Source organism: Octopus bimaculoides, chromosome 11 (genome assembly GCF_046866305.1).
Source record: "Octopus bimaculoides isolate indiv1 chromosome 11, ASM4686630v1, whole genome shotgun sequence".
In the NCBI taxonomy this organism is placed as follows: Eukaryota; Metazoa; Mollusca; class Cephalopoda; order Octopoda; family Octopodidae; genus Octopus; species Octopus bimaculoides.
Window position 1 is genome coordinate 36,397,022 of NC_142938.1, and position 18,288 is coordinate 36,415,309.

General features: G+C 37.6%; 1 protein-coding gene across 1 annotated transcript in view; it reads left to right on the plus strand.

Moving 5' to 3' along the window:
• Positions 1 to 3,580, plus strand: part of LOC106876983 (glutaminyl-peptide cyclotransferase) — an 88,848-nt gene extending 85,268 nt beyond the window's left edge. Inside the window, exon 7 of the mRNA XM_014925755.3 lies at positions 2,630 to 3,580. Within this exon, the coding sequence (XP_014781241.1) occupies positions 2,630 to 2,814 (185 nt within the window). The 3' untranslated portion in view covers positions 2,815 to 3,580. The remainder of the gene's footprint in view (positions 1 to 2,629) is intronic.
• The last annotated feature ends 14,708 nt before the right edge of the window (positions 3,581 to 18,288 follow it).

Consider the following 18,288-nt stretch of genomic DNA (forward strand, 5'->3'; position numbering starts at 1 on the left):
AATTTCGATACTATGTATCAAAGGTTCCAACAAGAATAGGCGAAAAATCAGAGCTTGAGACAAGAAGACACTTTTGACCAATCAAAATTCTGTTTACATAATCAGTTTGATCGATCACCTTCCTCTGTTGGTTGAGTAAAGTGTGATCCAAGCTGATGTTTATTGGTAGTTAAACTTATTTTGCAACACTTGTGCGTATTTATCAGCTTTGTTTTTATTGATCAGAATTATCAACAACTTTTCCTGTGATTGTGATTTGAGAAGACATACAGAAGTATGCTAAAGATCGGACATAATCTCCTGTGGGCAAGAAATGTAAAATAAAGTTTATTATAAACAACACAAACACTTCATAATTTAATAGCTTTCAATGTGATACCTGTTAAACAGAAATTAGTTTTATTTAATGAAAATTTCATAAAATTTAATCATAAGTAAGTGAAATTATGCTAAATACAACTAAATTGGAAACCTTTTTTCCCTGGCCATATCGGCAATTCTGAAAACTTTTGGGTGTGAATTTTACACGAGTAGAATAATTTTTTAACAATTTTTATCCTGAAAATCACCTGCATAAATTACACAGTTGTGCAAATTACATGGGTTTTTATGGTAATACTCACACAAAAGCCTGTAAATTATGCTTAAACGAAGCTATTAAAATATTACAAACTGACAAGAAATTATTACTTAATAAGATCTCTGAGGTTTTGATCTCATATCGACACAAGCTTCTTTCAACTTTTAAAATTTTTTTCAGTTTAATAAATAAAAAAGTATATGCTGGTTAGGTTTCCCTATCTAGTTTTTGACTCACTTTGGATGTTATTCGTGCATATAACTTAGATTAGCCACAAATATGCAATTTCTTCCATCTTTCTTAAGTCATACAATAAGCACTCTGGATTTTTTTGAAATTTTTATATTTATTTACAATTTTTACATCACTGTTTAAAATTCGAAATTCTTTAAATATTTGAAAAACTTTTATAACTACGAATCTCTGAAGGAAATGTGATTACCGAAGCTGAAAAGATGTATCTACCTCTTTGTATATTCCCTGAAATAGCCGTAAGATGTTTTATGTTTTATTTGAGTCATTCAAGGACTTTCTTTTAAATCACTGTCATCTTATCCATTTGCATTGCATTATTCTAGAAGTTTCTGTAGTTTAGAACTTTCTCATGATAACTTAACTTCTTTTGTTTGATACATATTCTTATATTGTGTCCCAAATTGGTGGTTTTTGCAGTGCAATAACTAAAATATTATGTAGGTGCCAATAATTTTGAAACACACTTGAAATTTTACCAGCTGAGAAAACCATATTAAGCATCATCAGATGTCCTCCTTCAGTAAATTTATGCTTTAGTAGTTCACTTTATTGTGTCATAAGAGCATTTTCATAGACGTCTAATTTTAGCAAGAAATTCAATTAAAATCCATTTTTGACAAAGAGTGCCAATAATTGTGTACATATATTGAGAGGGACTACATGTACTCCATTTAAAAATTTTTTTATAGTCCTCATCAATTACCGAGTGTTGAAATTAAAATTTTAAATTGAACATGTAAAAAAGAATGATGCATTGTTGTGTTTGTTGAATTTTCAGCAGGGACCTTAATGAATATCTTTAATGTTGTTTTCATACTGAAAATTGTTCATCTTTGCCTTAGATCTTTACCAGCTTTATTGTATTTTCATTGATCCTTCAGCTCTATAAACATTCAGCAAAAATTAACTGACATTGTATTTCCCTCAATACAAATAGACCCTATTTTAAAATCTCTTTATATATATATATATATATATCTGTAAATAATATGTGACAATTATTCGGTAGCCATGATATAACTCTGAGTTTTGGATGCTGGGGCGGAAACCCATGCCGCCATCTCTTCAGTTATCTGGCCATTGAAAATTGCTATGAAAATGACCGTTAAACGAAGGGAGATTACTGTGTGGTTGACTGTTATTAAGACAAAAGAACTATTAGAATGACCGCTAAGTGAGGGGAGGGGTAAAGGTAAGGGAGTAAAAATGTCCATAGTATTCGCTTAAGCGCACCAGTCCATACATACACGCGCGCCGGCACACCCGCGTACATGCGCCTATATATATATAAACTCATCCACCCTCACTTGAAACACACACATGCTCACCCACACATTCGCCAAAAAAAATATATGTACATATACCCGCATACACGCTCACACACACAATGAACATGCTCGCACCCATACACACACTGCGCCTCCACACATATATATATGTATATATATATATATATATATATATATATATATATATACACACATATATATATATATATATATATACACATATATATATATATATATATATATCATTCCCTCTGTTTTTCCTTTTATCTATGCCTTCCCTTCTCTTCATTCCCCACCACACATTAATTTCTCTTTCTTTATAATTCCATTATTTCATCATATTTCCCCTCATCCCACCTATCTATCTTATCTACCTCTCTTTACATTACTTTTTTATTCTCTTCCACCTTCCTCAGCACAGTTACTGTTGAGAGATGCTAACAAGCAACAAAAGGGACACCTGACTCAGCCCTTTTATAATATTGTTTTTTTTATTGTTTTTTAGGTGTGAAAATCCTCCATTTGATTCCATATCCATTTCCAAGTATCTGGCATCAACCAGGTGACATCGAGAGGAATCTAGATAAAAGATCTATTGCGAACTTTAAAAATGTATTGACTGTATTTGTTGCTCATTACTTGAAACTTGCTTCCTGGCACAGAGAATGTTCATCCAGGTTTGAAAAGTGACTATTCAAGCAACCTATAGCAACCAATGGCAAACGGACAATGCACACATCATTCATCAATGTCTAAATTCAAATTTGATCAGTCAGAAGATCTGAGTAAATGTGAGTGATAAAACAAGAGCCCTGTAGTATACATCTTTGGTTATATGTTCATTTTCAGTCCTTTCATAAGTATTTGTTGAGTTTGTAAAAATGTTATAACTATTTTTTTTTATTAGAAGTTTTCTCTCAAATCATTTCCATATAATTTCTTTAACCCTTTTGATACCAACCCACTTGAAACTGCCTCTGACTCTGTCTTGTTTCCAAAAGTTCTGAATTAAAATCTTCCATCAAATCTTAGTCACAATTTATGTTCCTAACACTAGCTTAATAATAACTAGATTATTTTACTAAATTCTTTGTTATATTTAAAATTAATTGAAAGAAACACAGAGTATCTCAACAGAAATATGGTAACAAAAGGGTTAAGCAATATTTTAATCTAGAAATATTTTTACAAATACTTCCTTATTTTGTTTTCTCCTTCCATTTTTAATTCTTCATCCGTCAGAAATAAAAAAAAAAAATTAAAGTTTGTGCTCAGTTGTGCAAGACAAATTCATTTCTCTAATCAAAGTAGAAAACAAAAATGAAAGACAACTAGAATATTTATTCCATTATATTTATCAGTAGAATTAAATGAGTTTTGATTCTCTTAAAAAACAAAATAGAAGGATCCAACCTACATTTATATTACTGTAATAAAATATTTTTATGCCAAGCAATATAAATTTTAAATATTATTAAATTTTATCTTCAATTTTTTTCTCTCTCTTTTATTAATGTTTATGTTGATTAGAAATGGTGGAAGGTAGAATTGTTTCAGCAGCAGATTAAAATAAATACAGAAGAACAGCAACTTTCATTTTTTTTAATCAGTTCCTCCAGCTTATCCACCTCCACAGTAGCCACCAACTAAGTCAACAAATGTATGGAAATAAGCTGGATGATTGAGAAAGTACATGTATAAAGGCAACACTGCACCTTATACTATTTCCCACTACATATCAAAATATGCAGTATAGTACATAAAAGTCAGGTTATATTTAAAACAGTAGATCTGTTAGTCATGTCTTGTCAGAGTTATTGACAAGAAGAAAGTGATGATAAGTAGCAGAAATGGATATATAGCAAGAGGTGAAGAGTGACAAATAGAAGTGATTCAGAAGAGAGAGTGGTGGCTGTGTGATAGGTAAAGTAAAGTGTGTGTGTGTGTGTATATATATATATATATATATATATAAATGAAATATTCAAACACTGAGATTTGAAGTCAGATGTCACTACTGTTCATATCATCTGTGGATAAATTCAAAATTTGATGATATCACCAGTAGTAGCATGGGTGGAACGCAGTTATGATAGCTTTAAGGAGCTATGAAATTTGCACGAAGCGTAATGATGCTTAATGAGCGTCTACCTGCTAGAAATAAGAGCCAAGTCTTAAATAATATATATTGTTATATTTTGGGATGATAATTTGTTTTCCTGCCAGATAAACACATGCACTATATATTCTTTCTTCATGCATTTATTATTGTTCATATTTCATCTTATGTCCATTGACTGGAAGACAAAGGACACATATGGGATGGAAGAGTCACTGAACAGGTCGTCACAGGTGTGTGGCAAAAGATTTCCAGACAATGTACATAAGATGAAATAAGAGCAATAATAAATGAGTGAAGAATAAATGTATAGTGCATGTGTTTATTTGGCAGGAAAAAAAAATGACCATTCCAAAATATAATAATATCTGTTTCAACATAATTTCACGTCAGGAATATTGCAAAACAACCTCATAAATGTGTTTATATAGAAGTGGTTCAGAGGAGAGAGTGATGGATGTGTGTACAGGGAGAGTAAAGTGTATGTATACATATATATATATATTGTTATATTTCGGGATGGTCATTTTTTTCCCCTGCCAAATAAATACATGCACTAATTTTCAAGAGGAGACTGGCAAATCATTTGAGTTCATTTAGAGATGAAAATAAAAGATTCCAAACAAGTCTTGGTAAATTAATCTGGTCTATTAAAGACAGAAACAAAGACTATACTATCAATTGGGAATTAATCTGTACTGCAAAACCATACAGGTCTGGAACTAAAAATATGACCTATGTTTAGAAGAATTATACCAAATTTTTACATCTAAGAGTTATATAATAAATTCTAGACAGGAACAAGCTTTGAGATGCTTGCACATGAGGAAATTCACATTTGCCCAGTATAAGTGAATAATAAACATTTAAACAACCGAATGCTTTAAAATAATGGATTATACGTGATTATCCACTCGAAACTTGAATTGAAGATAGTTCATGTCTACAATGCAGAGTAGATAAACGAAAATCTTTAAACAGTTAAATCAAAGGATATTAAAGTAAAGACCCTGAAAAAACTGTACCTATATAATTGTAGGGATGCAATTGCAATGGTTACTAATCAGTGCAGTTAAAACAGGTGTAGGTCTATGTAAAGCTGTATATATAAAAAGAATTAAAGGTAATGCTATGCCACTTCATAATAATCCTTATTATTGTTGTTTATATATATATATATAAGGAGAATTCATGAAAAAAACAACAGACGAAGACAGGTGGTGTAAACAACAAATGGATGATTTAGTATAACGCTCGGGAATAGAGAAAGTTTTTAACATTTCGAGCCTATGCTCTTCAACAGAAAGAAACAAGGAGAAAAAAAATATGTGTAGTGGTCAGCGATCTATCATGGCGAATGCCGGACAGAAGGATCACACTGTAGAGTTAAGAAGAAGGGGAGGTAACAAAAAAGTAGTGATCCCAAAACGAAGGTGCGTGTGTGTGAGAGAATGCTGGTGATCTTAACGTATGCATGTGTGTATGTAGGTGTGAAAATGTGGGGATGGGAATTGGTCAGTGCTGGTGTGTGCATAGTGGTGTGTTGTGAAGGTGTTGGGAGGTGGGGTGGGGGTAGAGGTTGGGAGTATGTGGGTAGGTAGAGGTGGAGTATGTGGGAGAGGGTGTATGGGAAGGTGGGGTAGGGGTGGGTATGGGAGGAGGGAGAAAGAGTAGGGGTGAAGAGAAGTAGCAGTCGGAGCAGGAGAGGTGGGTGGGAGGAAGTAGGGGAGGGGTTAGATGAAGAGAGAAGGAGAGTTGAGCCTATGTGGTGCAAAGGATCGAAGAGAGAAGATTAATCCCTGTTCACGGTGCAAACAAGAGTCCGGATGGCCCCTGTGCAAGGACAATCCAAACACAGACAGGTGTTGCTGCGAGGAGTAACCGGTAGAGTGGAAATGGTGTGACACCGGGGTGTCATTGCCAAGGCGGATGTCTCGGAAGTGTTCCGTGAATCGGTCGGCCAGGCAGCACCCTGTTTGTCCAATGTACAGAGAACGGCAGAGAGAGCAGGAGATGCAATAGATGATGTTGGTAGAAGTGCAGGTGAAGGAGTCGGTGATGCGATAGGGTCGATGATGGGTGCCGGTGAGGAGGGTGGTATTGGAGAGGTAAGGGCAAGTGCGGCAGCATCGGCGGGAGCAAGGGAATGAGCCATGTTGGGAGGTTGGGTTGGGGAAGAAGCTGTGGACCAAGGGGTCTCGTAGGTTGTAGGCTCGTTTGAAGGAGGGGAGGGGTCGGACTGGAAGCGCCGGAAAGCTTGGAGAATGGTGCGTTGGAGAGGTAGGGTGGTGGGATGGAAGGTGAGGGGAAAAGGGAGGTGAGATATGGCAGATGCACGGTCCACGGAACGTGCTCTAGCAAGGGTGGTGTGGATGGTGGTGAGCTGATATCCCTGTAGGATGAAGTGGCGAGCCATGAGTTGAGACTGAGTCTCAAAGCCTGCGTAGACGGAGGAATTGGGAATAGGAAATGGAAGTGCATTTCAGAAGTTTACTTCTTAATTAGAGGGCTTTAGATTCAGCCTTACATCATGGCACTTTGGACAAATGTCTTCTACTATAGTCCTGGGCCGACCAAGGCTTTGTTAGTGGATTTGGTTGGTAGAAATGGAAAAAAAAAACTTATTGTGTATACATCTGTGTCTGTGTGTTTGTGTACATCTGCTGCCTGCTTATGCAAAAGGCATGTTTGCTCAGTATTCTTGTTAGCTCTTCTGTCAATAAATTGCCTGCTCACTTAGTACTTTTGAGACTATAAAAAAAAAATACCCTACTTGGAAAACGGGTAAGAGTAGCACCAGAAAGGGCATCCATGTGTAAAGCAAATGACTCAATAACATATTAATCTAAAATATACCAGCATGGAGAAACACATAACAGCCTAGGTGACATAATTGACAATGGAGGTGATTGTTTCCAAAATGTAGTAGCCAGGGGAAGAATAAGTTGGAAAAAATCAGGAAGCTATTACCTCTGCTAGCAACAAAGGCCTTATCCTCAAGGCAGATTGTATGATATTTGTTTTTCAGACGGCAGTAAAATATGGTAGCGACACTTAGGCTATGAATGCAGAGGACTTGCAAAGGCTGGCAAGAAATGAAACAAGCCTGCTCCTATGGATGTGTGCATGAATGCAATAGCACAAATGAACTAAGAAGAAACTGGTTAAAACCAGAGAGAAAACTGCACTTATATGAGCATGTGATTTGTATGGTGGATAATTGCTGCAACAGAAAGTTCCAAGCATTCCAAGTTAATGGAACAAGGAGACCAAGGAAGATGTGGTACAAACTGTTGAAAACTGACTTGTTGATACTGCATTTGATGGAGGAGATGACAAATGACCATGTTGAATGGTGATATACAAGTGCTGTAGAAGACCGGACCACTTGCAGCAAAACATGCATTGAAATGAGAGTGGCAATAGCCTAGCATCCATGTGTTCGTTCTTTTATCTTTTACTTGTTTCAGTCATTAGACTGTGGCCATGCTGGAGCTCCAGCTTGAAGCATTTTTAGTTGAATGATTGACCCCAATACTTATTTTTTTCTTTTTTAAAGCCTGATACATATTCCATCATTCTCTTTTGCTGAACTGCTAAGTTAAACAAACCAGCACCAGTTCTCAAGTGGTGATGGTGGGACAAATACAAACACAGACACACACACACACACACACACACATATGTATATGATTGGCTTCTTTCACTTTCTGTCTACCAAATCCATATGTAGTCTTATCATTTTTTAACATCAACTTTTCCATGCTTGCATGGATCAGATGGAATATGTTGAGGTAGATTTTCTTCTGTGACTGGATAACCTTCTTGTCACCAATCTTCACCTGTTTTAAACAAGGTAATAATTCATCCATGGCTGGACATGTTTTCATAGAAGATTAGAAATGGAGGACACCACTTGTATAATGATGATGTTCATTTACAACCATTATATGATGTCAAGGAGAGGACAGACACACACACACACACACTTTGGGCTTCTTTCAGTTTCTATCTACTAAATCCACTCGACCAAAGTGTCACACAATGGGACTGGACTTGAAATCACATGGTTGGGAAGCAAACTTCTTAACCACACAGCCTTGCCTACATCATCATCATCATCATCGTTTAATGTCCGTTTTCCATGCTGGCATGGGTTGGACAGTTTGACTGAGGATTGGCGAGCCAGATGGCTGCTCCAATCTGATCTGGTAGAGTTTCTACAGCTGGATGCCCTTCCTAACGCCAACCACTCTAAGAGTATAGTGGGTGCTTTTACATGCCACCGGCACGAGGGCCAGTCAGGCGGTACTGGCGATGGCTACGCTCAAATGGTGTTTTTTTATGTGCCACCTGCACAGGAGCCAACAATTTAGTCGTCTTCACTTCTTACAACTGTTTCAATTAATACTCAATAATTTAATTACAAATTTGTACATTAAATTTACATTTATGTGACATGAGTATAATTTCATCAGAGAAAAAATGTTATAACTTCAGCAGTCTGCTGAAATGAATTGATAGGCCTGCATATAACATCCAAACGTACATCTTTTTTTTTTCTCTGATGAAATTATACTCATGTCACATAAATGTAAATTTAATGTACAAATTTGTAATTAAACTATTGAGTATTAATTGAAATGGCTATAAGAAGTGAAGATGACCAATTTGTTAATAATAAACAATTATTAACTTCCTTATCTCCATTTCCTTTTCTTCTTTTAAATGGATATAAACTATATACTTAATATATACCTATTGTTTTAAGTGAATTTCATTCCCCAATGATACTAGGTAGTGAACCAGTATTTCCTTGGATGCAACCATCCCTTTACGAGGTTAACATATGGCACCTGTGCCCAGCGTCGCCTTCCTGGCACGTGTAAAGACATTTGAGCGAGATTGTTGCCAGTGCCGTTGGACTGGCTCTTGTGCAGGTGGCACATAAAATACACCATTTTGAGCGTGGCTGTTGCCAGTACTGCCTGACTGGCCTTCATGCCGGTGGCACGTAAAAGCACCTACTACACTCTCGGAGTGGTTGGCGTTAAGAAGGGCATCCAGCTGTAAAAACTCTGCCAAATCAGACTGGAGCCTGGTGTTGCCATCCGGTTTCACCAGTCCTCAGTCAAATCGTCCAACCCATGCTAGCATGGAAAGCGGACGTTAAACGATGATGATGATGATGATGATTTGTATAATGCCAAACCTCACATCCCTGACCTGGTAACTTTATCTTCCTTTTGCTTACAAATGACAAATGATACACTGGTGGGTATCTGCATTTAATCCCACCAACATCTCTGCCATTATCATTACCTCTCTGGTTCCCTCATCTTTCACTAGGCCAATGCATAAGAATCTTTCTGTGTCCAATACAGTTTAACTTCACTCTTTCTGTACTGCCAGCCATCACTCTCTCTCCTATGGGCTACTTGTATTGTTACCCATCACCTACTCTCATCTTTGTTCACCTCTGATATTACCTTTCACTCCTTTCCAACAATAATTCCATCTCTTCTGTCATACTCTTACTTCTTTCACCTACCCATTTTTGGCCTTCTGTTATTGTTCTTTCCAAAATTCCTCTCCTCAATCACAATATCTAAGTGAAAATAATCATCTTAGATTACTGAGTACTCTCTACATTTGTAGTGTACAAGGCACCACCACTTCTGTATTGGTCCCACAGTGGAAAGCTATCACCACAGCTCACAACATATGCCAACATGGAAAGGCAAGTGGACAAAAATGATGATGTATAAATGTCTGTTTTGTGTCTGTGTTTGTTTACATCTGTCAAACAAAACTACTGTTATTATTTGTGAGGTTGTAAAATGTGATCTTCTAATGTTGAGTCTCATGGAGCTGATGACAAGTGACCAAGACTTCTGGTGAATTGCTATTCTTGAGAAGACGTGTCAAGCTAAGTGAAATCGTGGTCATGGCCAGTACTGGTGACACATAAAAGGCACCTGTGCTGGTGACATGTAAAAGACACCCAGAGCACTCTGTGGAGTGGTTGGCATTAGAAAGGCATCCAGCTGTAGAAACCAATCCAAAACCGACTGGAGCTTGGTGCAGCTCTCCAGTCAGACCATCTAATTCATACCTGCATGGAAGACAAACATTAAGTGATGATGATCTTGTAACTTAATGTGTTTGACAAATCAATAAAGTAAGTAGCAAACTGATACAAGTACTGGGGCAATATGGTTGACTAAAATACTTTGACAGTGGTACTCCAAATTGGCCACCGTCTAACCAGTAAAAGAAGAATTAAAGCATATCTCCAGGTCAGTATAATTATTTGTGAAACAAATCACTAAATCTCTTTATAATATTAATGTTTTGTTTTAAGGACAAGACAATTGGAACAACCTTGGCATTTCACAGAGACTTAATGATAATCACTTGAATTAATAAGAAAATATGCTTTTGTTTTTAAATTTTATTTTATGAAATGCAAAATAAATCTTGCAAAAAAGAGTTTTGAAAAATTTAAAACAATGGAATTGCTTTTAAGTTCCGTAAGTGGCTCATAAAATATCAAGTCAGGTGTACTACTTTTTTGCCATTCACAGCCTTTCTTTTGTATCTTTATCCCTGTTGCTTGAGTCACTGAATGTGTATGGTAGGCTTTGTCACTGAGGTCAATTTTATGAGTTACTGTGGATCAGTGCAGGGGCTAAGGTTAGTGATTACGTAGGCCTAGAAAACTGGTTCATAATGATGATACCTATGGCAATCTACTTGTAGTAAATCCACTTCAAGTGAGACTATTTTATGCTAGATTTGTCTCAGCATTTCCTTGATCACAATATGATTCATCTATTTTACCAACAATGGTCTGTAGCTTATAGTATAAATATTTCTTGCTGGATGTTTTCATAGTGGAACAACTGTATTTTAGCCTATACCCATGAAAATTAGGACAAGATTTGAATTTATAATTTTGGAACATAAAATTCTGAATGTTCACTAATTAATCACCATAGCACATACCTGCCAGGAGTTCATATCAGGAGTTGCTCTGTGTCCTTTATTTTTAGTGGTTTGCTTGACCTGAATATGAATAGCTATGAGTATACTTGCTATAAGCTATAACTGTTGAATCAATTAATAGGAAGGTAGAATATTGCATTATTGTATAGCTAATGTGTTGGGATGTGTAAGAGGTGAGTATATACTTTTATCTTGAATTATTTGTGTTCAACCAAGCTTCATTATCATAATAAATGTGTTTGTTGCTGTTTTTTGTTCTTCTCACCATTCTACTGATCTCTGTTCTATTAAGCTACAAATAGTGAAATGGGATGACTTGATTATTTGATTGTTGACATAGATGATGTTTTATCCCAATGTAATTTAAACAATGGGTGTGCTTCAGCATGGCTTTACTGAGCTAGTTAAAACAAACTAAAGACCACACACTTAACCTTTGATATTTGACATATTGTCTCATTAAAAGCAATTTTTCTCCATTGTTATATGAAGTTCTTGCAATGTGCTGGAGCTTATCCCTGGCTTCAAGTTTGTATGTAGTTGAGAAACATCTTTATCTTGGATAAAATGCCATCCTATCACATATATTTTTCATAGCATGATTTATCTCAACAAAATACTCAAAGGTAAACAATATGTGATAGACTGAAACAAAGGTAAACAATATGTGATAGAGTGAAACACACTTCTGCAGTTGCCTAGCTGTGGAAATCCTATCCATTTTCCTTCTTCCCTCTTGGAAGCTAGATTGAATCTCAGGTAAAATTATTGGATAAATATCACCCATCATTACTCATTTATTATCATTTAACATTACTCTCTAGATGACTTTATCCACAGAATCTAACAGTGATACCATGGAAATTGTCACATACATACTTAGACCCTTTGTTGTTGTGAATAAAAACCAATATATCATCAGTTCAATCCTGGAGAATCAGAGTTCCTTCCCAACAAGCAGTTATCATCCTATGTATTGTGGATGTCTCAGTGTTGTCTCTTGCATTCAAGAGTTCTGTGGATACTTCATCTAGGCCTGGGACCTTACTAGAGTTTAACTGACTTATTGCTAACTGAATCTCCCCATATTCAGATATGTTATCTATGTGCATCAGCATATCTCTTTGTAGCAATACATTATTTCCATGTTAACCATAGAAGGGTTGAGGAACATCTGAAAAGTGTTCTTTCCATTACTTTCTTTATGTCAGCTGAGTCTTTAAAAATCGCTTGTCTGGCAAGCCAAGTGAGACCTAAATCTAAGGCCCAGCCAGTCCAATTATGCGTACCTTACTTCCTTCCTTCATTGGACTCTAAACTCCACTTGCGAAGACCTGTTGAGGCAAGTGAAATCGAAATCGAGTTAAATTGGACACTAAACTCCACTTGCGAAGACCTGTTGAGGCAAGTGAAATCGAAATCGAGTGAAATTCGACGACTGGCACCCAGGCCAATGTTGTCTCCTTCATTGGACACGAAACTCAGCTTGCGAAGACTTATTGGGGCAAGCGAAATCGAAATCGTGATGACACTTGTGCCCGCAACATGTGTAAGGACCTTCGAGTGAGATCGTTGCCAGTGCCCCTGGACTGGCTCTTGTGAGGGTGGCACATAAAATACACCATTTTGAGTGTGGCTGTTGCCAGTACCGCCTGACTGGCCTTCGTAGGATTTTCGAGCGAGATCGTTGCCAATGCCCCTGCATTGGTTCTTATGCGGGTGGCAGATAAAATATACCATTTTGAGCGTGGCCGTTGCCAGTACCGCCTGACTGGTCGTCATAGGATTTTTGAGCGAGATCGTTGCCAGTGCCCCTGGACTGGCTCTTGTGCGGGTGGCACATAAAATACACCATTTTAAGCGTAGCCGTTGCCAGTACCGCCTGACTGGCCTTCATAGGATTTTCGAGCAAAATCGTTGCCAGTACCCCTGGACTGGCTCTTGTGTGGGTGGCACATAAAATACACCATTTTGAGTGTGGCCATTACCAGTACCGCCTGACTAGCCTTCATGCCGGTGGCACGTAAAAGCACCCACTACACTCTCTGAGTGGTTGGCGTTAGGAAGGGCATCCAGCTGTAGAAACTCTGCCAAATCAGATTGGAGCCTGGTGTAGCCATCTGGTTTCACCAGTCCTCAGTCAAATCATCCAACCCATGCTAGCATGGAAAGCGAACGTTAAACGATGATGATGATGATGATGATTACTGAAGATGAGTGAGGACCAAATACTTATCTATGGAGACCATTTAAAGCCTTGGAATCCTTTCTATTGAATGCATAATGAATGTCCAGTAAGATTTGTGACAACTATGTATTTTTGATTCTTGATACAATGTTACTTTCTGTGACTTATTGGAGCATTCTATGGACTATTCTTTGCATTGGAATCCAATAAAGTGTTGTAAAGTGATTGCTTTATCCTACAACTGATGGCAAATTTCATTGTTACTGTTGATGAACAGCCCAGTCAAAATGGTATTTTCTTCATCTCCTACTCTTGTATTTGCACACATTTACAAAATGACTTGAGGTGTTTCGTGTTGCAAGACAGTGTGTGAGAGAGAATCATGATGTCATAGGAGAGAAATGTGTCCGCATGGATGATGGTGCCCTTGCGTTTAATGACTCTGCAAAGAAACAGGCTTGGAGAAGCCATTATGAATGACTGCTAAATGTAGAGAATGAATGGGAGGAGGAGAGTCTGCCAAATGTTGATGCAACTGAGGGACCAGCTATCCGAATCAACAGTACCCAGGTAGATAAATCTATTAAGGAAATGAAGATAGGGAAAGATCCTAGCCCATCAGGAGTCACTGCTGGGATGCTTAAAATATTGGGCGGTGTGGGTTTTGGTCTTGTCATCCGCATGGTAAATCAGGTAAATCCATGGTCATTATGAGACATGGATACCAAAGAAGATTATTTATGGAAATTTTTTTCTCTCAATACTATTACTATTTTTATAGTCATTAATAATAATATACTTATTTTTTAATTTTTATTTATTCATTAAATACCTGGGCTTGATGACAGCTGAAAGATTTCATAAAGGGATCACTGATCAGAGCTTTCAATGAACTGTCTTTGGAGAACACTAGAAAATGATGATCTGCCTTGATCGCCATGGGGTGTGGAAAGTTTAAGATTTTGAACCCTTGCATCTGTTTCTATTTACTGTATTCAATGACAAAAAAGCTTAAACATTTAGATTTTCTATGTTTTATCATAATTGAGCTCACCAGCATGCTATAATTTCTCCATTTAATTTATTGTTGCCATCAAGGCCTCACTTCTTTCCTCTAGCTCAAAATTGTATCCCTGTGTTACCAAGGTTTGAACTCATCCCCCTGTGATATGTTAGTCTGTTACTTAATACCATAACAATTTTACAGCAATTGTGTGAGGACTGACTTAATATACTGATAGCATTGTCTAATAACAATGAATGAGACAAGTGTCTCATTCCACCCACTAAATTTTTAGCCTGTGCAAAATAGTAGTTAAAACCAACTTTTCATAGCTGAAAAATGTTTCATCTGTACAAAAGATCAAAGCTGTCTGGTTGACTGTCAGAGGTCATCTTCTGGCAAGAAGTGAGGTGAGTGAATCAGTTGCCAATGTGTTTATAGGTGAAAAGGGGTTACCTTAAAAAAGCATTCAGGTTGTGACCATCCTATCTTTTTCTCAGGTAGTATCATGTATTGAGGACTACATTATCTTCTATGTTTTCTCCTTTTCAAGATGCACGGTGTAACTTGATGGCCAAATTTAGTTGCTATTTTTAGAGGCCAAACAATCACATAGAGAGAGGCACTCTCATTTAGCAAAGTGTTTTGAGATTATATGCTCTTAGCCTTCACCAATTGGTCACACAACTTGACCCAGTTTGCCCATTAACACCCCTACCTCTACATTCAGTAACAATGGAACAAGACAAACACATATATTATTTGCTAACTGCTGTTATAAAAGCCCACCCATTTATATATATATATATATATCGGATGTCTCCCATGAACACTTCTAAAGGCTTAATGCCATCTAAAGGCTTAATGCCATCCCCATCCCCATCCCTACTTAGTGTTTATCTCCTATGTAAGGAAGTGATCATGTAGCGCATAAAAATGATGGTCTAGTGTATGCAGGTTGAGGGCTATTGTATGTTTATGAATTCTGCCAAATGCGAGCTTTCTTTTCAGGTACATGATGCTGCTGTCCCTCATCCTAGGGTCTCATGAGCCCACACCTCCCATACCCACAAGGTTGGCACACTGAATGGTAGGTATGGTGAGATTGTTGAGATGCTTGAATGGAGGCGTGTAGATTTGTGCTACATCCAAGAAGTAAGGTGGAGAGGAGGTTCTGCTAGGTCCCTCACAGGCAAAAGAACATAGGTTTAAGATTTTCTGGGCAGGGAACACTGACGTGGTGGTGGTGGTGGGGTGTGTGTGGATATACTTCTCGTGGAGAAATAGGTTGATAAGGTAATCGAGGTAGTCAGTCTGCAGTAGAATACTTAAGATTAGATTGGTGCTGCATCATGGGTTAGCAACCATTATCTCGGCCTATGCCTCTCAGCTGGGGCTACCTGATGGACAGAAAGACTGATTTTATGACACCCTCTTGCAGACTACCTCGTCGATGAATGATAGGGACCCTCTCTTTGTGAGTGGTGACTTCAATGGGCATGTTGGACAACATTCAGGGGGCTTCCATGGCATACATGGAGGCTACGGTTTTGGTTCCTGCAATGAGGAGGGAACCAGGCTGCTGGAGTTCTGCGATGCAAATGATCTTCTGGTTTGCAATACTAACTTCAGGAAACCTGCCAGTCACCTATTCACCTACCAATGTGGTAGACACAGGAGTCAAATTGACTACATCCTCAACAGGAAATGGGAAAGATGGCTACTTATAAATGCCAAACCCTTCCCAGGTGAATAATGCACCCCACAACATAGATTAGTAGTTAGTGACTTCAGGATCAGGGCTAAATGGATGCCCAGAAGATGACCAGCATGGTGGAGAAAGGTCTGGAAGCTTAAGGATCCTGCGAATGGACAGAGATTTAGAGATGTATTACTCAAAGCTGTGGAAGACCACTGGAGGTTTCTACGGGACAACCTGTTGAGGGCTAGTGACCAGATCTGTGGGTAGTGCAAAGTCCCCTCTCGACCCAAGGTAACACGGTGGTGGAACAATGTAGTTGACAGGGCCATTGGGGAACAGAAACAGGCAATGGAAGGACTGGAAGAATGGTGGTAGCAGGGAATTGTATCAGACTGTCAGAAGGAAAGGTAGGAGACAGGTTTATTTAGCCAGAGGGGAAGCAGATAAGAAAATATTTGCCAATGTTCTGCGTCGTGAGGACTAAAGACTTGAGGTGTTTTGTGTTGCAAGACAGTGCGTGAGAGAGAAATGTGACCGCATGGATGATGGTTCACTTGTATTAAACGAGGTTGCTATTCCTGTGAATTAATAAGCTGTATACTATATCAAACTGAGGCCACATCATCATCATCTTTAACATGTCTCACAGCTCAAACCTTATACTAAATATTTTATCCACTCATTTCTCTCCAGAATGGCAACCTCTACACGGAATCACTTTCTCATCAGATATTAATTTACAGAAGTTTAAAAAAGACATCATCTACATTCACATTAAGTTTGGGAAAGCCTGCAAATGTTCTCTGAACATTTTTTCTCTTGCTTGCACTATATAATAGTACTAACAAGAATTTCTAACAAAGGCACAAACAAGAAATTTTATAGGAGGACATAATTCGTCAACTATACTGACCCAGTACTTATCTAGTATTTTATTTCATTGCCCTCAGAAACATAGAAATGTGAAATAAAGTATATTGACACTGCTAACCCTTTCATGACTTAATTTCTGATAGGTAAACTGTTTCAATAGATCTTTAATGCCACTTTAGCATATAGTATACATGGCCATTTACACTTTAGCATGCTATCTAATGCTAATTCTAAACCATGGCTCTAACCCTAACATAACCCATAATGAGGCATGCACACAATGTAAACGAAAGGAAAAACAAAACAAATGGATAAAGATTAAATCAATTTTAATGCAGGATATTACACTTTGGAAAGCAAGGTTGAAATTATATAACAATCGTGTAGGTGTGCAACAAATTTTAAAGCAGGATACATTGAAAGATACAAGCAGGGATTAAATCAATTGTAATGCAGGATATTACACTTTGAAAAGCACAGTAATATTCATTCCATGGGAGTATACATAGAGTTCAGGCAGAGGTCAAAATTATATAAATACAAACATAGATATGCGTGTGTGTGTGTACAGCAATGGATTTGAGGGTTTCGTTTATTTAGGAGTTGATTTCTTAATTTCATCAGTATACAAATACTATAATGGTGATATTTTAACAAAAAAAAAAAAAATAATAATAATAATTCAGTTCAATTAAAAAGCATGGGTAAACAATGCATTGTAAGCCACACTATATTTTGTGAACAAAATTATCTGCACACAGGGCATGTATCACCCGCTCCAATGCCTTTTTTTTTTTCATTTTATTCTTTCAGTGTCTTAAGAGAATGAAGATCATTATTTTTCTTATCAGAACTGAATTCTTTTGGGGTTTGTCTTTTCTTTTTGCCAGGCTTCATGGCCCCACTAATGTAAGTTTTCTCACATAGAAGGTATATGGGCATTGTTGTCTTAGAAAACAAAGATCATCATCATCATCATCGTTTAACGTCCGCTTTCCATGCTAGCATGGGTTGGACAATTTGACTGAGGACTGGTGAAACCAGATGGCAACACCAGGCTCCAGTCTGATTTGGCAGAGTTTCTACAGCTGGATGCCCTTCCTAACGCCAACCACTCAGAGAGTGTAGTGGGTGCTTTTACGTGTCACCCGCACGAAAACGGCCACGCTCGAAATGGTGTCTTTTATGTGCCACCCGCACAAGCCAGTCCAGGGGCACTGGCAACGATCTCGCTCGAAAATCCTACAGGAGCCAGTCAGGCGGTACTGGCA